Consider the following 23,668-nt stretch of genomic DNA (forward strand, 5'->3'; position numbering starts at 1 on the left):
TTGCACTGTCCGCTGCAGACATGCAGTTCGCGGTAAATGCCAATACTGCGCAGCGGTGTAGTTATTAAATAGGCGTGCCTGAAATTAACCGTATCTATACATATCATAATGTACAATATTGCGGTGCCTACACAAACATTATATATTATTATATACACAGTCGACTTACAGTCGAGCCGATGATTATATATACAGCTGTGTTGGCGTGTGTACCTTATATACCTACCCGCCGTATATGGGGTTTAGTTCTAACAATTTTTTTTTTCAAAACCGTTCAAAGATATTACATATATTATAGTTTTTTGTGTTAACGGACAAACCGCCTCTTTGCGACGAGGTCGCCGTTTCCTATCGTTTACATATATATACATATAAGTATATAAGTACCTAATAAGTATTACGCCGTATATTGTATTACATTGTAAACATTGTGCATGCGGATATAATTATATTATGTGAGTATTGTACCTATAATATATTATATCCGATGTATATAATACATAAAACGTGATTTGGGGCCGTTCCTTTATAATATATACCTAAGCGTATAATAAGTAGTAACTCTGCAGTGCAAACTTTCGACGTAACTACTCTATGCTCTTTTTTCATACGCATTGAATGTAATATCATAATTATTAAGATATTTAAAAAAAAATTGCATTCTGAGATGTTAATAATATATAGTATTAATGTTGAAAAAAAATTATAAAAAATCTTAATAACCTATATTATATATATAAACGATATAAAAGTCATCTTTATAATACAGTTATCTGTTATATATGTGCGTAAATTTATAATTTAAAGAATGAGTGGGTGAAGGTAGTAAGTGTCATATACTACCTATGTATATACCTGTATATACACATTTAAAGAAAAAAAACATTAAATCGGTTAAGACATTATTTTCAGAGATACACAGTCGATAAAAGCGCGATATCATTATATTGGATATGTGGGTATATAATAAAGCTGGTACATGCGTATTATTACCACTTAACATTAAACATATACGTAAATCTGTTCGTGTTGATTACAGCAAAAACTTTAATAAGACGTCGCTTCTTTATACTCTTTTGCAACCATTCAGTATTGTATATATTTAGTGAGTGATGTATTTACTACCTCAAGTGCATTTAACAAGATGATTATTTTACAGGGAACACTAATTATTTAGAAAAGTGTTAGATTTTTTTTTATCGATATTTTACGTTAACAAATTCGAATATGGTAAATTTTAACATTTTATTTATTGCTTCATAGCATACTTCATAGGTATACTACAAAATAATCATTCTGCTCATTGTAACTTGTTTTAAACAGAATATATTTATCGATAGATTAATATAACATTTTGTATAGGTATACGTCTTATTAGTTATATTTCTGCAGTTCTTTTCCAGTGCGCATTATACTTACTTATATATATACACGTCCGGTGTATAGGTACCTATGCAAACTTTATACAGGTACGAGAGGTGTATACTGATACCTCTCAGCTACTATATATACATGATACTATTATTTTATATTTATTTATTTTTACTTCAGCATAATTCAGTTATAATACATAAATATTAATAATAATAATAATAATAATATTAAGAACTGATACGTAAACCAATAGAGCTAAGCTCGTATCTGGTATACGGAGTTCCTAAAGATAAATACAATATTAATATATGGTAATAATAAATAAAATTCTTATAGGTATACACATATTATATTTATATAATTATACATTTCTTATGTAAATACACAAGAGCGAACATCATTCATGGGTCACTGACGACGATTTACAACTGGCCCCAAAACGAGTTTCAGGTCAGACGCGACAAAAAGCTAATAATGGCTTATACACAGTGCGTATAATGGACTCGTAACGGACGCAACGCGCACGACCCGGTCCTTACATTTGAACATTTTATAATAGTCGGCGTGCCCTTTCCGCGACCCGACCACCCAAGCCCGTAAAAACAATTGTGGCAATCAATAATAATTACTGTTTTATGTGCAATGTGACCATAATTTTTTGTTTAATTAAAAATTTAATAAAAAAGGTGAACATTTTATAATTTCAAATAGTGTATATTTTGTATATTAGTATATTTTATTAACTAATACATTATATAATATAATATGATGTATTATAAACATTTTGTTCAGTATAAATTTTTTCTTCTCTTAAAAAATACGATTTTAAGGCAACAAATAATTATTATTTAACTATTTCGTCTACTGCGCAGAAGGCAGGGAAAGATTATCCAGTCTTGTTTATTTTATTCAAATATAATATGTGTACATTTGATTTCTAAAAAGTACAATATATAATTAAACGGGGTGCAGTGAAATGTGTGGATCTTCGATGTAACACGTCGGTTTTTAGATGTCTTTTCTTATATTATTTATCATATCTTATAATACGCATAGTTCACATAATATAATATCATATGGGCGTAAAACCATTTAGAAGATTGTATCCGATTTGTCGTATAACTTCAAACGCTGTGTGCTTATTTTAATAACGATTGTTACGCGTTCTATACCGCGGTATAGGTCGTATATTCGTTTTGCTGCGGTATAATTTCCATTCGCGTGTCGCCATACGCTTTTTTTCACATAAATCGATCCGGAATTTATTTCACCCGTTAAACGCGAACGAAATAATTCTATATGATATTATCAAAACACATATTATTATGACGACGACATTCATTCCAACCGAAGGAGGACTATAGTCATGTTACAATTTTACAGTTTCACGCCGGTACAGCGGTGCCTAAATAATAATAATGTAAGTATAGGTAGATACATACTATTATACCAGTATTGTTATTTTTTTCATTTAGCATAAGCATGAGAGTAGGTACTCAATTCTCATTATTTCACAAGCTGTTCATGTTCTGGAAAATGTTATTTTATACAATTTAAAGTCGTAACAAAACAACATTTTTTATCTTTGTCATAATTATATATTAAGTTTTTACTTTTTTGAATGATAACGCATACATTTTTTAGTTCATATTTTGAATCATAATCTTATTAGAGTACCTACCTTTTTTTTACAAATAATTAAGGTCAGATTTAGAATGAATAGTGAATTAGGTATAGGTAGTATACGAATTGAAAGTTTAGATACTAGAGCGAAGTAGTAAACCAAAATGTATATGGCACTAAAAAAAAGTAAGTAATTAAAAAAATGATAATATTTAGAATACTATATTATTTTCCAAAATGTTGTATTAGAACGACTTAAACGTCGAAATTATGTAAAAAAAAATATTTTCAAAAACTTTGACAGTTTTTGATATAATGCGAGTGTTGTTTGATAAAATAATCACTCGGTATACTTCTATATATTAATATATAATCGCTATATTTATCGTCTATGTTTTTTAGCCGGTGATCATGACGTGTATTACTCGGCGGATACCTAGTAGCTATACTATAATTTATTGTTTTAAATGTTATACCGATATCGTAATAATATTTTAATTATTACGTCTACTGCATCATACGGTCCGCTACGGTCGTTGGCTGGCTTCTATACCAAATAATAACCACGTGTAGACATAAGTACCCAATAAAACTACTTACGAAGACCGTATAATAACGCGATATGCTGCAGACGTGTGCCGAGGTCCGGCCAAGCATTACAATTTGGTAAGTCACGTTGTACTATCATTATGTGTCGCATAAATAACAAACGCGTTGAACCCGCGGCGAGCTGTAGGTCATAAAATTATATTATAAACTCGAAAATATTTCCGCTCAAGATATAGGTGGTCATAATATTATTATATTTAGGTACACGTTTTAACCGCGCAACGAACCGTTCGCGTCTGCAGTTTTGATACGTTTTATTTCATTGCAATTTATTTTTCATTCTTTCATTAGTTCATTTTTTCAACACGGCCCGTAAAATTAGTATTCACGCGAAAACAAATGTTACGACGATATAATAATATTACGTATTATAGATATAGCTAAGCTATATGGATGCGCACTATATAAGTACGCTCTTGCAGTGTGATTCATAGAGCACGTTCATCCCCATTGTTTCATTTGACGATAATGAATCTATTTAAATTCTGATTTTTAGAATTTTTAAATACTCAATAGTACTTAAATGCCATATTTTAAAACTCCTGAGATGTTTTTGTACTACTTAGGGAGTTATGCATACATACAAACTTCTGTTTTTCAAATGAGAACCCCATTTATATATCTTAAATTATTTAGGTAATGGATATTTTTGTTCAAAATGTTGATGTAACTACCGACTACCTGGTTATATAAAATTCAAACAACTTGTTTCTCATTTATTGAAATATATTTTTTGTTAAGGATTATAATATTAATGGTTCTCAAAAATGATTTTACATAAATATGAATTATGTGTACCTAATAACGGATCTAGTAATATTAATAATGCTCAACTTGAACTATTTTTATAAATTATACCTACAAACATTTTCAAATTTCTATAGTCCCAAAATCGTCCATGGACATATTATTATTGTCTACACCATGTTAGATAACTCAAAAACTATTCGTTAAAAATTTGATTTCAATACGTCAAAGTTTTCAGGATAATTATTGACCAAGTAATTTACAATAAAATGGATGGTTCTCGTTTGAAAAACTGAAGCTAGTATCTCCACATAACTCTCTCCGTAAATAGTACAAAAAAATCTCAAGAACTTGAAATATGGTCTTTAAGTATATTTAAAAATTCCGAAAATTTGAATGAATTTATTATTCAATGAAACGATGGGGGTGAGTATGTTCGGTGAATCACCCTGTATGTACAACAGATTCGTAATGCATCGCACCACTGAAAACTCAGCGAAAGAATGACGCTCGTATGGTTTAATATAATATACCGACGCATAATATTAATTTCTAACGTATTGCTATCATCATCGTTTATTACTCTGAATTATAATTTCCGTATAAACTTTGTATACGTGCGATCTGCCACAGATGTATTCGATTTCGGTAGTGTACAATAATAGTAATAATAATAATATGTACATCACCGTGCCCCAGTTTACGTGTTAGATATAATATCCGACTGATTTTCCAGTGTCGGAACCGGGAAAGTTAAATATGTAATAATAATAATATAATATCGTACAATATATTATAGGTAGTGTAACAAGTATATTATAATATGTGTAGTGTGTATATTATAATATTATATATAATTACGTCTGTCGGATTATTACGAATACGAATACGCGTATATGCACACTGCACATAAATATTATTACATCGTATATTATATTATTATTGTTATTATTATTATTATAATCATCATTATACACATTGACGTACTTACTGTAAATTGTAATATTATATCAAATCACAAACGTGCCGGTATGTGCGTGTTAACCGATCCGATTATAATATATATTATACATAATACACACACACACACATAAGTTGTTATTTATAATAATATATAAATGTTTATAAGTACTCTTGTGGATTTACATCATAATAGGAAATGTAAATGAATATGTTATAATAGTTCACGATCGCCTAAAATATATGCGCGAGTTTACTGCAACAGCGACGGACTCGCAGCTGCCTCGAGGGCCTTTGCAGCACGATCGATTCTTATGTGTATAATAATAATATAATGTTATGTTTGTATTTTGTTTTGGTTCGCTCGAGGTGACACGCCAAATATCAAAAAGCATAACGAACAGTCGTTAATCGACCACTGAAATATTCAGATTATATTATAATACTCACTGAGCTCATAGAGTTTGTTCCGTCAATAACTATTGTTTTTTTTAAATCATTATTTTCTAAATAATATACTATAGCTTGGTAAATATCGGTATTAAATTACAGAGCCACGACACTATACTGTATAATAATGTTAAGTTGAAAAAAAAATATCCCGTTTCCACAGAGAGACATGCAGCAGCCAATAATTACATTACCGTGCTTATCATTTATGTAAATATTTATTAAGTTGCATTTCTAATTTCCATTAAACATTCTAATATAGCTGAAGTATACATAATAGTGGTCGGATGAGCATGCGTACACTAGTACAGGTATACAAAAATGGTGAGGCACTCGGTATGTATTATAGATACATAAATTGGTGTGCGGAGTGTGTGTGTGTGTATCGTCGGCTGATACTTACAGCAGGGTAGTTCTATTAGCGTGCGTCCATATGGTGCATAATATAAAATAATAACGACGTAAGTATACTACTGCATCAGTTATATTATCTGCGTCGGCATTTTCTGCCAGACTTATCGCATCGTCGTCGTATATTATTATTATTATAATAAATGGAAATTAATTCCATTCATCGCCCGACGATGGTATGAATACGCGTAGACGCACACAAACATGACGACTGCGCTCACGAACGGCTGCAGGTACCTATATATACGAACGCACGCTGAGACGACGACGTGTATAAGCACACGCACACCCGAGTGGGTTATGATTGGTATATGAATAAAATAATATATTTTTAAAAAAAATTTTTTAAATTATTCAAATATTGTAGGTACGCATATTGTCGTCGTCGTCGGTAGGTATACCTATTATAATATAATATGCATATTATCTAAAGTTGCAACTGTCGGTGGGGGACGTATATATGGGTAATAATATATTACCTCAATACAGTTAGTCCGACGACAAAACGCGCGTATACGAGCCTACACACACATATTATGTATACATAAATCATATACTTGTAATTTTAACAGGTACTTATACACAACCATAATATTATTATTACTATCATATACGCATAGGTTGCAATAAAGTCGCAAAAGACGTATATGACGACTGCGGTTGACGGTGCTTATGCTATTTTTCCCCGTACTCCCGGTAACAACTATTTAGGTACCTAAATAGGTTACAGGTATATCGTTCAGTTTTTTTATATCGCACATATAGTGATTTTTGTTTCCTGTCAGAGAACACTGAATGTTTCTTGACTTTATAACCTAATATATCAAGATAACTTCAGTTGGGTCAGATCGGTGATGGTGGAGGGAGGAGGGTCGAGGGTTCGAGCACCCTCGTCGATGCTACCACCAGTGGTGTAGACGTGATTTCTGAAAGGGAGGGGGATCAAAAAAAGAAAACGATATACTAAATGGGAGGGGAAAATTGGGAAATCTCCATCCCTCTCTAACATTTTTTCTTACTTATAATAAAATATTTAACAATAAGGAACGATAATTAATATAATTTAAATTGATTCAAAATTCGCATCAAACACAAATTGAAAAATGATCCACTCCAAAACCAATGGGAGACGATCTGACCCCCACTCCCCCCCTTGAATACACCGCTGGCTGCACTCAATCGACTATCGTACAATCACTTTCAGGGTGCTTTTCTGTGGTAAAACCCCACGAATTAACCGGTTTCAGATCGGGATATACGAGAAGAATATACGGTAACGTTAAAAATGAGTGGAGAACAAAATACAGTCGGAAATACTGTATTCCATTAAACACTCACAAACAATAATATATTAATACTTTAAATAGGATCGTCCGTAGTGTCCACTGTCGTCCACTACAGTACCGCGACTGCTGGTACAACTCATGATTTAAGTACTCCGGTCTTACATGCCACGCCATGACGGTTATGTTAAATATTATTTACATGTCTGCGGTCTGAGCTTCGTTAGCCCGACCTACTCTTAATACTACTTATTTCGCTTAAAATATCTAAGTCTTACTAAACTACCTACCTGTATATGCGTGTATAAAACGATATAGTTTGCACAGTCTTATATTTTATTTATTATTGTTATTATTATTAGTTTAGTTCTCGTGACGTTATAATAATACGGTGTGTTTATTGTCGTTGTTTCAGCACACGCTGACCGGACACTGCGCCAAAGTGATGGCTGCCAAGTTCATGGGCGAACCCAACAAAGTGGTGACCGGCAGCCACGACCGCACGCTGAAGATATACGATCTACGCATCAGGGCATGTGAGTGTATAATATTATTATATTTGTGTATACGCATACAACTCATCGCGAGTTGGTCGTGCGACGATTAGTAAACCAAGTCAATAATAATATATTGTACGAGATTGTACATATTATATAAATTATAACGTGCCGGCTTTGTGTAGTTGGTGGCGGTCCAATAAACGACGTCGATGTATAATATATTTGTGCCGATAGCCGACTCTGCAGTAAAATAGTATATAGTATAATATATTATGTGTATTAAGTATTTATACAGGGTGATTGTTTTGTCGTAAATCAGACAGTGTAATATATCGTGAAATATAGCTGTCAACTATTTAATGTTTTTATTGTTTAAAGAACCTATTATTTTAAATTTGTCTACGATTAATCCACAGTGTTTGTTCTATAATTATATAATACAAATAAAAACTGTGCTTTCCAATATATTATTCCAACTAGAAAGAATCACCCTATACGCGCGTATGCGTGTGAACTGTGCAGGTTATACGAGGTATCGTCACCACTAACGTCGCTGTTGTTGCTGTTGTTTTTATTATAATATTACCTATACTAAACTTTGTCCGTTACAATTGTATAATGGGTTATTGAACAAAAATAATAATATTATGTTATGTAGGCGTCGAGACCAAGTTTGCCATGTCCAGTTGCAACGACCTGGTCACATCGGAGACCGTCGGCACGACCATTATGAGCGGCCATTTCGACAAGAGGATACGGTTCTGGGATACGAGGACCGAGAAGCCGCATACGGAGATCGAGGTCCAAGGACGGGTCACGTCTTTGGACTTGTCCAGAGGTAAGTATATAATCTATAAGTACATGTATAAATATTAAATACATTTATACACATAGATATTTCCATAGAGTCTGGCTATTAGATTCTCATAATGTGTTAATATATATATATTCTACGATATATCTAAAAAAAAAGGTACGCCCACGCCACCATTTCGGGAAAACGTTCGCGCAGTGCATCCGGGTACTGCGTTCGATCTTATAAGGGCCGGTTTGCTATAACCACCGTTAACGTCTCTGAGGAAATAATACACTGGCCACCCCGTTAGGTATCGGTAAAAAGCCCGAAGCCACTTGGACGCGAAGAGTCAAAGTCCTCAAACATTCAGCATAGGCAGGGCAGACGTATTCTGCAAAAAAATATACTGTTGGTTGTACACCACAAACTCAACGTTGTTATTTAGTTTCACCGCTGTTTTGACAGTATATATTTACATATATTTACTTGGACTGAGATACGAAATATAAGATCATAATAATCTCATACGAAGAGCCTACTGACCTATAAAACATTTCGGGGTCGATATAGTACCGCTGCATGGATGCGTTTAAATATCAAAATATAACAAGTACCTCGTGATTCTAATTGGTATACTTTTCCACCAGGGCATGTTGATGTTAATACCTATACGCATAGAACCTGATTTTAATTTAATATATAATACAATTAGAAGGGAAGGAGGGGGTGTCTATTCAAACATCCGTCTTGGAGTCATGCAGTCGTATTAATAAATTATAAAATTCGTTTTAACTTTTGAATAATCATTTTAACCAAGTATATATTAAACATTAATGAAAATTATCATATAATATTATATGTTTGGATTATATGCCCGGAGAGGGGGTTGATTAACACCCAAAATACCCCGCTCTGTTTATGCACCTGAATCGGACATTTTTACCCATGTACATAATATATGAATTCGCATGGTCAGATTTCATCGCTTACGATTTTGTCTGTTCATAACGCTACGTAGCAAGACAAACCTACTATATAGTGCTATGATGTGCGCACCTAATATAAAATATAATATCGATCTCGATCGATCGCGATATTTTACTCGCACGCGCTTTATCCGGAAATTTCATCTGCAGCACGCCGGGAAGGTGCGACTCGCTATAAATAAATATAATAATATATTATACAGTCGACGCGCACAAACTATTCCATCAGCTGCAGTATATATATATAATATAGTATAGCGTCTAAGTCATTAAAATCTGCCGAGATGAATTTATCGATTTATCGCCCACCCAACCGGCGGCAGTTGTATAATGTATAATATATATGTTGCATGGTGGTTAACCATGTGTCTGCTCGTTTATAATAATGCGTGCTTAATCTTCAGGGGCGCAGCTTCAGGTTTCCTGCAACGTATAATATTATGATACGTATATAATAATAATATATGCGTTTAGGGGTGCAGCGGAGAAATTTTATAAGCTGAAGACATGACTTTTTCCTGCACGGACAGCGATTTCTGACCGGGATATCGCATATTGGTACGCTGCGCAACATCGTAAAAATTATCGCTCCGTCATCGGTATAATCTATATGATATTTAAACCATTTACTCATAAATGACACGACCTTATATGTTATAGGAGGTATAATATTGGTATATATTAAATCGGTACTATACGTAATACGTATATTCAACGCATAGTTTTTCTCTGGGGAAATTTCCAACGGAACTTTATGTACTGTAGGACTGCCGACCCAATGTTACGGGAAAAAGTATGATCCCCGAAAGACACGCCGAGCAACTCTGCACAAATCTGATTAACTTCTATGCACTATCGGTCTGTGCACCAGAAAGTTGGGTTTATTGTATAAACATATTATATATTATGTCACAGATAGTATTAAAGCATGTATATAGCTATCGTGTGTTCACAAAACCAATGTACACTCTATAACTCAATTACTTGTATTATTCAGTGCCTATAGATATTTTTGAATTCGGTTTGAGTGCCAAGAGACTATAAACTATTGGATCATCAATTCCTACGAGTTACAATTTTTGGACTTTTGTATTTTTCGCATGTGCAACAACTTTACTTTTTCTGCAGTTTACCCTGTTTTCGCGTCCATGCGGTATATACTAATAGCACATCTGTAACAAAACCATAAGCATTTTTCATCCGCGGAATATAGTATTAAACATCCTTCGGTTTGGCGCCGGCATCGCCAATGGCGTCTCAATAATATTATAATTGCTCTTCGATTTCGCGCACCGTAACGTCATTATTGCAGTATAATATGTATTCGGATTTTTTTTTTTTTTACCAGATTCCGTTGAAAACTCGTTCGGTGCATTTTTTTTTTTTTATTAGATGATTTCGCCGATAATATCATATCCTGCAAGCCCGAGTTGTGTATACTAAACAGTTACGATCCTGCACTAATGTACTGTTATATACCTGCCATACTATAATATGCTCATATTATTATAATGTACACCAACATGCGCGTAATACACCGATCTGATAACATATGTTGGCTTTATATATTATATGTTTGTCTCGTATTGATATTATAAAGCACCGTGGTGTGTCAATTAGCATACGCATATAGGTACGCGAGTAAATTCAAAACTGCATTTGCAGTATATATAGAAAACCGACTGCGACATGTAGGTATATTATACCTAGGTACCTATATCGTGAAATCTGCAGTAGGCATACATATAAATATATAATATTATAATAACAACACGGCAGCTGAAGTTTCGATCGAGTCGCAGTGATTGCCGTGTTAACATGCGCTTACGAAATTAGAACATTCGAAGACTATAAATTGTCCGTTTATTATGTTCTGATAAATCTTATACGAATGTAATAGCTATCTTCTATACGCATTAAAACATTTTGAGGATAGGTACACACTATAATATTATAGTCGTGTTATGTCAACAATTATCAGTTGTCCGTTATGCGTTTTGTGTATAATGACATAGTGTGCAGGTAAAATAATTATCAGATTGATAATGCATTTTGGCTTTAGTAAAAATCGCCCTGTTGCTGTTCCATTGAATTAATTAATTAATTATTTTTTTTGAACTTGAGCCCGGCAACTATGTAGGGTTTATGGACTATGGTTGGTAGGGTTTGTACGGTTAGGTTGTTACGATATAGGTAAGCATCAGGTGTATGTGTGGCAAGGTTTTTGCTACTACGAACCCGGGTGGTCACCCATCCGGGAACTAGTAGCAGTGGACGTTACTTATCCTCAGTCACAATTGCGTGATTGATGGCAGCCAAAGCGCCGCGCCAAGCCACTGTCTATTTATTATATTCTGATAAATCTATCTATCTTCTATATTATATACTATAATATTTCGAGGAAACATAAACTATCGTCGTGTAATGTCAAAAGTTATCAGTTATCCGTTATAATACGTTTTATATTGTGATAATAATACACAAGTAGTGGTCAAATAATTATCAGGTTGATAATGCATTATTCAGCTGAAGTTTACATCGCCCAGTTGATATTTCGTTGAACACAACTACAAGACTTCTATATCGTTAAAATTAACTGACCGACAAACAAATTTCAGAAAACTTCGATTTACATCATTGTACACAACGTTTATTATATGTGTATTATACGACTAATGCTCATATTATTATGTGCCACTATTGTTAATCGTATATAATCATCGCACCGTAATTCCACGTTATTATAAAATTAATACCACGATAATATACATTGCAGAATACATTGGCCTCATTCGCAACCTCGTTACAAGCAGAGTAAGAAATTATTATGAATTAGGTGTACCTAACTGTGGCTGTGCAAAAATTTTGAACATATCATTAATATTACTCATTCATAATTATTCAGTAGGTAGGTTAGAACCGAAAAGTGGATTATAATTTAATTTTCCGTTTACGCAACTATTATCGCTTGTGGTTAGTTAAATATAATAGTAGTATTGAAAATCGGCTCAAAATAATTGTATAGATATAATTATTTAATATCTATAATATGATATTCTGTACAAAACTAACATAAAATTAAATCAACAATAAATTTACGAATAAAAATTAATTAGCATAATATATATTATATTATTATTAGCCACTTTTATAATATTTTTTACCATACACAATATTTAATATAATTTTTTACAAAATGATTGCAAATTAATGTCAATTTCTTTGGATTGACTGTTTTGTTATTATAATATTATAATTTTTATTTTTGTAGTTTAATAGTATTTTTACTTACGTTTAAATATGTATTGAACTTACTTTACTTACTTCAATGACTACAATTATTCTGAAAATATTTCGCACAGAAAAATAATTGAAAAAAATGATGACACGCATTTAATAATTATTATTTTCTTTTTATGACGAACGCATCTCATCATCGATAAAAAATTATTGGAAAGTTACAGTTTTCATAAAATAATTGTCAAACGCCATCGGCCTTAAAAAAACTCATTTATTCGATATATATAGGATATGGAAATACAACGCTTTATAATTAATATTATGTAGGTACCTATATATAATATGTATTATGTATACAATACACATCACAAACGGTAAATTTTACGGACACATAAAACAGAACAATTTATTATACATTTATATACCTACATAATATTACGTTATAGATAATAAATTGAGCTTTAGATAATTATTCATTATAAAAACAATTGGCTTATTGTACAGAGTGTATAATGATAATATATACAAGAGCAAATTACATGTCGTACATGTATATATATATATATATATTATCTACATAATCTCCTATATGTGTAGGATAATAATATAATATATTTTATGCTTGTACAGAAATAAAATCTCGGAAGTAATTGATCAATTATTTAAATATAAAATACTCGCCGTACCAATTTCATTATAATATAATATTATGGTGTTATATATAGGAAAAGCCGCGTATTTTTTTTTACTACTTAAACACATATAATAATATAATCAGCTTTAATTAATACGTCGGAACGGTATACGCGAATGTATATGCATGAATGTGTGTTTGTGTATATATATATACGGCGGTACATGTTTTTGCGTCTAGTTTACATATATATATATATATAAAATAATAATAATAAATCGTAGCATTGTTGTCTGACCCGCAAACTATAATAATAATATAAAAGATCTTCGAATATAATATGTAACGCGCGCGCGATGACTATCAATCATTCGAGTTTCATTATTAGTTGTATTATTATTATTACTACTTTTTTTTTTTAATAACCAAACTAGTTCTCCGTTGTGTGTAGTTTTTGCTACTCGCGTACATTAAAATCTGTACAGGGTGATTGCATGCTCGGCCCGTTTTCAACGTTTAAATTATGAATGTATGTTCGAATTTTGATTTTTAGAATTTTTAAGTATATTGAAAGATGATATTTTCAAATACTTAGATTTTTTACAACGTTAATTAGTATCTTGTGACGATACAAATATTGTTTATTCCAATGAATACCTTTACGTATTAAAGGGATTGGAATCGGTGATTCTCTGTCTTTATCTAACACACGTGGAACATAGGAATTTAAACGTGTTTTCATTCTAACGTACAGATTTATATAGTAAAACGATAAGAATTATAAATACAGATTTAAATCTGTCGTCATGTCTACTTGAGATCGACTTTCTCAAATTTTTGATTTTATACCCTTAAATCTTAAACTAATTCATACAAAAATCATGACTTATAGGTGCTCATATGAAAACCAAAGTTGGAATCGTCCCACAAGACAAGGTATAAAAATTCCAAAGTCAGGATTTGAATTTATGCATAATTTAAATACAATATAAGAATAGGGTGGGCGGGTATTAAAAATCACCACTCTGTAGACATACGCTTATATCATATTAAATAATTTTATTTACTCGAAGATAATAGTAATTGTTATTATTATTGTTAAAATTATAATATCACTATGATATATATCTGAATACGTCGAAATAAAATTTAACGATATTCGCATATAATACGTCTTTACCATTGCCGTCGCGGGGCGTACTGCATCGGGGTCGGCCGCGATACACACAGGTAGTTAGTAAAACGTCGCCGCACTTGGGTATCGACGAATTCTCACTCCATTACGCTGCACGTGCATTTAATAATTTATCGCCGTGTTGTCGTCAGCGGCGTTTGTCTCACACCGAACTGACCTCAATATTATTATATATATACATATCATTATATAGTGTGCGAGCTTGTATATTATCTGTGACTATTCGTTATAGCCAGCCAAAGGTGGGCATGCGCACGCGTCTCTATATCATCGGGGTGCTGCTGTTGCAGCGTTTATTGTATCCAACGAGTGTTTGCAACATATATGTTCCTACCTATAGCACATTATAATGTTACCTATGTTATTATATGGTGGGCGGAATTCGCTTTGTGCGAATTATTCGAAAGAATAATATTAATAGTGATAATGATAATATGGGTACGAAAATCCGAAACCCGTCTTACCAGATCCGCCGCGGTGAAAATCGTGATTTCTGTTGATATTATAAAAAAAAAAATCATATTATTATTATTCACCTTATTAATGACTTTGTGTATATCTGTTCAGGTATATTATACGGCCGGTCAAGTATAGGTACACATTTTCTTATTGGACTACCACTCTATTAATTTAATACGCACGTTTTAACTACTATATTTTATGTGCATGATGATTATAATAGCTGGTAGCAAGTCTCTTAGCTGCTGCAGAACCATAATACGATAATAAACGGCGGTGCGTCCAAGTGGTATAAAACTTACTTCAGGTATCTGGCCGAAATACCAAAACTCAAAAACATTGCTGCGATAGCCGAATGAATAGCTAAATAACACAGACGATTAAAAAAATTAACGACCGCGCGATTTTGTCGGTCATAGATGTATAACTGTATACAAGATATTTCCTACGAAACGTATTAAAAATTAATAGTTGGTGCATTAGAGAGTTGTTCGCTTTGGATATACCTAATATTTTAACTGTACTGAAAATTAAATTTCACTAAACGAATACCTGATTTAAGTATATTTCAAAATATATATTTCTCTATTTACACTGTCACCATGTATGATATTTATTATTTTGTGACGCGCGAAAAAAGGGGCCATAGAAAAAGTAAAGTTGTTGAGCATGCTCGAAATTTGAGATTTAAAAAAATTTTAGTTGAACAAATTTATGATCCAATAATAGTATCGTGTGCCGCAAACACAATTCAAAAATATTTATAGGGTACTGAGTAATATAACCAACTGAGTCATAGAGTTTATCCTGTTTTTGCGGACGCACACTGTGAAGGTATATAGTGTGCCTACCTATACAGTCTAAACGCTCATCTATGTCTCTATAATATATTATCATAATATATATATATTTAAGAATGCTGTTTAAAAAGAACACGGATCGATTATGTTATAATATATCATGGTTTAATTTTCAGCTATAATATGTTCTTCTATACAGCCCTTGCACAAATTAACTAAAAAAAATGAGACGTTAAGGCGACTATAATGTCTTACGAGTTACGATAATCTTTCCTTTTTACATTTTGAAATTTTTATTGTTTTTTTTTTTTTTTTTTTTTGAAATTAATTTTAAGTTTATTCTGTACCTACCTATACGCACTCTGCAGTCGTCGGTGATAGAATTCATCGATGTAATAAGTACCTACTTATTTAAACGAAATATATTTCGGTATTTTTATTGTCTGCAGCTAAGCAAGATCTGCGTTCGCCGATCGTTTAACCAACGTACATCTACATATTATATTATCAGCTAATTCTATTCGACCGTATGTCATTAGATTATTATATCGGCGGAGGTTTCTATAGTAAAACATGCAGCATGACCCATGTACCTAGGTATATAGGATAAATATGCGTAGTATCACGAAGTATATAGCTCGGGTATTTCCCGGGAAAAGTCGAGGCGCTAAGTCCACCGTAATCACGACTGATCCCGAATGAAAAGCGGATTATCAATGAACACAATTTTATAATCCTGTAACGCTTTCGGATCGGATGGAAACAACAAAACCCGAGACTTGTCAAGAGGAGACTACGGTGGTGGTGCTCGGGCGTGCATTATTTATTTTTTTTTTAACCTCAAGTTATGTTTGAACGGGTAGACGCGACAGTTTACCGTTGCTCGGTTAGGATTTTTAACTCCCACTCTCCCGCTCGCGCGCTAGCGAATCGGAAAATTATAATCTTGTTAATAGTTTAATAACAAACAGTATCGACCATATTGATCTGGCAAAAAAAAAGTTCATCCCGTGGATATTATAATGACGAGTTTCGACGTATATTATACCCGTACGGTGATTTATCGCGACGTGTCCATTGCCGTTGGCTTGAGCGCGTGAGTTATCTATATAGGCATGGCAATATATTATTATTATGTAAAGGTAATACAAATATGTCAGAGATTAGACCAGACTGAAGAGTAGGTATTACGAATATAATATAATTTAATTATTATTATCGCAGCGTATTTCACTCATAAATATTAAATAGATTATTATAAATAAACGGTGCGCTCGTTTGACACGACCTATATTACCGCATAATAAGCGATAAATTCACGAAATTCTCTGAGTTATTTTTTCAATCATCGTGAATTTTGAAAAACTCGTTTTACCCAGCGTCGCTTCAGTTTTGTGCATAATATTACAATGTAAGTATATGGCAGTATTATCCGGTGAACGGATGAAGAAAAAAAGACCATATTTGATTCATATCTCTCAACATATATAATAACATGCGAGATGCTAAAAGGCTTTCGTCAATATTTCCATCAAAAAAGATCGCTAAGCTTGTAGAACGATATACATTTTAAAATAATATCTGTTTACTGGTGGGAGGGTCGCAGATGTTGGCTGTAACCCATTTGGCACTCGTTTTACAAATAGGTCAATTCTCCCAAACGGCTCTCGTTTTTGACAACACAATTTTCTTCCCAATTCATACGGACTTAGGAGTTAACCAAAAGAATGGGTGGTATGCAAAGTAAATTATAAAGAATTTTTGTTCTTGAATACCGGAACGTTTGGGAACCAACAATCAATGAATAGGAGCTGTTTTGGTCGTACCGTAAATGTTTCCATAAAACCTTGAAGATTCAAGAATTCTTCCCCTTTTATGACTATATTACGCGTTAACACAGTTATTAATACAACATTATTATTCATTGGTATCTCATAATATCATGTCTAAAGTACACTATTAACTATATCAACTAATATGCCCCCGCAGCCCCCCTCTTGGATAAACTTGCACCATTCGTAGTTTGTACAATCAAAAATATTCGAAAATCACAGAGTGCAGCCCCGCTGTGTGCGCTTTTTATAATACAGTCATCGTTGCGTCTCGGTGGGCTACTTATTATACATTATTACCTATCTAAATGGGTGTGTGTGTGCGTGTGTACGTTCTAGGGACATGTGCGTGTAGGCATTTTTACTGTAGATCTGTAGACACATAATATACTCGCCATCGCGCACGACTATTTAATATAACAAGCGGCGGCGGCACACACGCATAATCATATGACACTCTCGTTAGGGCGCGAACGTGCATAATAATCTATGCTGTACTACCACATTGTGCGTATACTGAAAGCCATTTCATTATATTATAATAATATTATATTGTATGTACCTACGTGTAGAATGCAGCCACAACACCGCCCGGCGACACGACTACCGCGGCGGAGGTTAGACCTTTTAGTGCAGTTTTATATATATGTAAAACGAAAATGCACATGGAAACTCGCGCTGCACCGGCGGCTGCAGCAGCTGTTTTCTAGGCAGTATATTATTATTATTATATATATACGTGCCGTATAGTTATCGTGTCGGCCGGATCTGATGATGATATGCAGCGAATATTATACCTATGTGTGTATGTGTATGTATGTATGTAGTTTAGCTATGAATAGGTACACAATGTACGCGTGCGCGCGAAAAGAAAACGTTAGGTCAGTATTATAATAATATATAGGTACGAATAGCGTACCTAGTGATTCACTATGTACCTACGGGGTCGGCGTTAAACAATTTATCGTACGCACAATAATAATATGATTCGTGTCGCCGCCTATAATAGACTTTAAAAAAAAAAACGAATACCGCACCGTGAAGACCATCGAAGTGCACGTCTGTGTAATATATAACGATATTTATACATTATATTCGAGGATTATAATACACCGGGTATATATATTATTATAATATCACATTATATTCGTCGTTAAAGTGTACCTTTACAGTTTACATATAAGTCGTAACATTGCTGCAACGCAGGCAGCTCCAATACGCGTCTCTTTAATATATATATTTATATATATAGTATGTACATACCTATAAATGGTGCTAGGTGTACTCGTGATGGTTTTATTTATTTATTTATTTTATTTTTTTATTTTTTACGACGTGTCTTGTACCTAACGTTTTAATGCCCGAACGCTCTGCAGAACGCCCGCCATGATCATCTCGTAAACGTACATCATTATAATATATATCATAATAATATCCTTTCAGCCCCCGTGCCCTGTGCCTACAAAATAATTGACTCGATCGCCTCGGGGTCCACTCGACTCGATCGTCCGTGTGCATAAAAACGTACCTTCGCGTTATGTTAATAATTATTATCAATATCGTCGTTATTACTACTCCGCCGCGTTACGCGTTTACGACTCCCGCGTCATCCGGTCGTGTGAAAATCGTAAAAAATTGACGATCTATTCGATTTAATACAAACATAATATATTATATATCTACCCGTGGAGCGTCGCATAAATACACTTGAAAATGTACCTGGACATCGCAGTGGTATTTCAGGATTGCGATGGCCGCGTGCACACTGCTATATAGTATTGGTACTGCATATTGTATAACACCTATTATGCATTATAGCGTATGTGTATTATATATTTGACAATAACGAACAATCGGTCCCGGGACAATAAATTGATCCCCGATAAAAAAAAAATCCTGTTCAATTTGCTCGCGTCAAAATTTTATTCACGAACGATTGGTCTCCATTTTTTTTTATCCAGGTTACCTACGTGTCATGATTGAAAAATAATCCATTTAGTACACATGATACATTACATTTCTTCCATGAAAAATAAATATTTGATAAAAATGGAGTAATCTTGTTCATGCACGGAGCCCTTCATTTTAAAAGTTAATTACAAAATATTTTTGAAGAAAATTCCATTTATTATTTGGTGTAATATAAGTATGAAATTGTTAATAATAATTTAAAATAAAAAATAATAATTTAAGAGCTTGTTCTTATATTACGTATGAACAAACTATTGTTGAAAAATATGTAATACTAAAGAAAATTGGAGTGTGTATAGACTTATAAGCACATCGCCCATGTTTTAGAACAATAATATACATAACATATATTATGTAATATTTTTCTTTCTTTGTTAAAGAGCTTTGGCCCGTTGATTTTATATAAATAAATAAATAAATAAATAACACGGATTAATCCATTAAGGTATGTAATATGTATTGATTGAGATAATAAATTACCTTATTACCTATAAAGTGTATATAGATAATCAATGTAGAATCTACAATTTATGATTTTTTTTTTTCTTGAGTATATTTCAAAACAGTTTGCTGAAAATAATTTTATAACCGATCATAATTATTCATATAATATCTTATCCTAGATACTTAAAAATACGCTTCAACTGCAGATGAAAGTTGAATAATTGTGTTTTTTAATAACACTTGTTCACAGAACTATATGCATTTAATTTATTCTGTGCGGTGGTGCAGGTTACTTAGTTAGAATTGTTTAAGGTATGTATTGCACTATTGTAGCAAAATAATAATTAATATTATCGATAGAAACAAAAATTTGTTGGAGACTATTCAATTTTCCGAGTATAGAATTATTTCGGGAGCCAACTAATCGCAACGATGTTTTTAGGACCAATTTGTCCTATGTCCAATTGTAGTTTTTTTGTACCGCAGGAATAATTTTCGAAATACTTCTAATTGACGTGGTGCAGGGTCGTAATATCCATGACGACATCAATGATCTAGTCTCGTTCGATTCGATGATTTTCGATGTCCCGTAGGTATATAAGTCATGGAGTTATTGTCCTAAGTATTTCGTGCTTTGTTCAAAATATGATATAAAACTGTTATGTAAAAATGACCATGTTACAAGAACAACATATAATTATTACTCGCGTCGTGTATATATATATCAAAAAATATTCGTGTTCAACGGTTATTACTACACGGATGTTTTAATTAGCGAAACGTTAAAAACCGCGAGTTCACATCGGTGCACTATAATTATTATTGCGACGATTAATAAAGCTGCGGTGCTCAAGTGTGCGAGTTTTTGTCTCGATTTTCCATTACGACGACAACAACGAAATCGACGTCGAAAAAACGTCATTTTTAATGAGCGCTATTTTTATTATAATAATTATAATCTTATAATCGTCGCCGTGTAATCACTTTATATAGGTGGGTACATGATATTATATTATATTGTTATATATCCGCAACACTGTTAAAATGAGAGTACCTATATAATATCAGCTAATTTTTATAGATGGAAACTGCGTATATACGACGCACGTATCACGTTATTTACGATTTAATAGTCATTATTATATTATACTCGTCTTGCAGCAGTTATAATTACAAATCGTAAACATCGGTGTGCGAGTGATTTCTCACAGGTTTTTCTTCAGTTTATTATACAATGTTAATAATATAATATAAAAACACGCTCTGCTGAAGTGGTAAAACAATATATTATTCCAGTCGCCCATCACTGCTGCGGGTCGATCGCGTATATTATACAATCCTATAGACGAATCGAATTTGGACAAAAACATAACTGTACTTGCGCCTAGTGCTGGTTATAATAATAATAATAATAATATTATAATAGTTTGTCTCACACGCCCACGCGAGGTTTCGTCTGCTGTGTAATACCGCGAGTGTTTCCGAGGATTGACGTCGCGAGAGAGATCGCTCATCATATAATAATAATATAATACTGCAATATAATAATAATATGGTATTCACGTCGATTTCAGTGACCGCGCGTGGTATGCGTTTCCGCCAAGAACATAATATTAAAATATGATAATAATATTATTATTATAACACTCGCCACTCGATTCACACACGCTGCGATACGATGGTATAATATTATTCTTATTATGGATAGATTACACGCGCACTGTCCCGGAAGAATATGCCGCGGAGCCAGTCGGTCGGATGGACCGCATTTTTCACGTATGATGCATAATCCACTGCAGACGAAAATATTTTTTAAATAATTTTACGCATATTATATAGGACAGCGAACTACGCACGACCCAGTCAGAACGACACGTCATGTGACATTTAATAATAATAATAATAATATTATAATGTCTGCAGCGCCTAAAACAAGTTTTGGCGACCAGCTCCGTTCCCGTCGCTTATAATAATATTATAATATATTATTATATTTTATTGTTGTACTCCGTCGAAACGGAACAAAATATACGCTTACACCCGGCAATATTATATTTATACGATTCGCAGTGGCGCTGGTGGAGATGACTGGACTGTTATTAGAAGCTAGCAGTGCCGATAAGCACTCTCTCGAGCGTATGAAATTCCGCGTTTTTGACCGGCTCGAAGCATTATTTTTATAGGCAGTGGTTTACCACGTGATTCATAGAGATATTAATGGGTGGGTCTCCTGTGGTTTAAAAAGGTAGTCTGAACAATTTTTAAAGGAAATTTGACCACTAACAACAACTTATGAATTCACTATTTGGAGAGCAGTGATAAATGTTTAGGGTGGGCGGAGTAAAAATATTAAACGTGAGTCCAGGAATATAAAGATCAAGCCTCTACTGATTATAGTCACGGGTACGTATATTATACGTAATGTGCGCAATAATAACACTTATAAATTATAATATGGTTATACGGCGCTGATACCCAACGGTATATTCTTATAATTTATTGTATATAACACACATAGTATTAATACTGTTCAGTTCATCAAACGTGTTCATTCCTATTTTGTCTTTAATAACGAATTGTATTAAAATTCGGTTTATAGGAATAATTCCCAAGTACCGAAAAATAATGTCTAAGGAACAGATTTTCAAGTACATATTTCTATATATAATTTTATAGGAAATGTCCTTTGGCTCGACAAAAAACTTCATTTTTTTCAAACGAGAACCATATAAAAAAGTTTTTGCTGAGGAAATTGTTAAATGACAGAAGGTTTTTATGCAAAATTTGATACGTCTAAATTGAAATTTGAACATGTGGTTTCGACGAGTTGTTAAACTGTATAATATGTACACTGAGGATAATGTTGATTTTCCAATCATACCATAGCCAATAGCTCACATATATAATATTTAAACTGCTTTTATCATGGAATATTATCCTCTTAGAATATATATGCGTGCAATTTAATAGTTCAGAAACTACTCGTTCCAATTGCTTAAACGGCGTAAGAAATGTAAGACGTATTTGAATATATATGGTACTATTAGGTACATAATATAATATTTATTATAAATACCAAAAATCAGAATTTGAATAAATTCATTACGTCCTATTAAAGGAAAAATGGGAGCGAGCGTGACTGCAGGTTGAAAACCTATTGAAGTATACTTTTTTTTCTCTGTGAAAACCTGTCTGCGAGGATATTATAATAATAATATACCGTCTAAAAACAGCTTACGCGATCTTTTCGATTGTCTAATGGCTGCGTGTTGTGTTATTATTTTATTACGCGCGCAAGGTGCAGGTCAATAAAAACATACTTCTATACAGGGTGTAACAGATAGTACTGAAAAA

The 23,668-nt window shown here is 33.0% G+C and overlaps 1 protein-coding gene across 2 annotated transcripts in view; it reads left to right on the plus strand.

Annotated features, from left to right (window-relative positions):
* Positions 1-23,668, plus strand: part of LOC100167285 (autophagy-related protein 16-1) — a 173,398-nt gene that overhangs the window by 144,784 nt on the left and 4,946 nt on the right. For both annotated transcript variants that reach the window (XM_003248499.4, XM_029490336.1), the window contains exons 9-10: positions 7,873-7,993; positions 8,616-8,795. In XM_003248499.4, the coding sequence (XP_003248547.1) occupies positions 7,873-7,993; positions 8,616-8,795 (301 nt within the window). The remainder of the gene's footprint in view (positions 1-7,872; positions 7,994-8,615; positions 8,796-23,668) is intronic.

This window comes from Acyrthosiphon pisum, chromosome A2, assembly GCF_005508785.2.
Source record: "Acyrthosiphon pisum isolate AL4f chromosome A2, pea_aphid_22Mar2018_4r6ur, whole genome shotgun sequence".
NCBI classification, from domain to species: Eukaryota; Metazoa; Arthropoda; class Insecta; order Hemiptera; family Aphididae; genus Acyrthosiphon; species Acyrthosiphon pisum.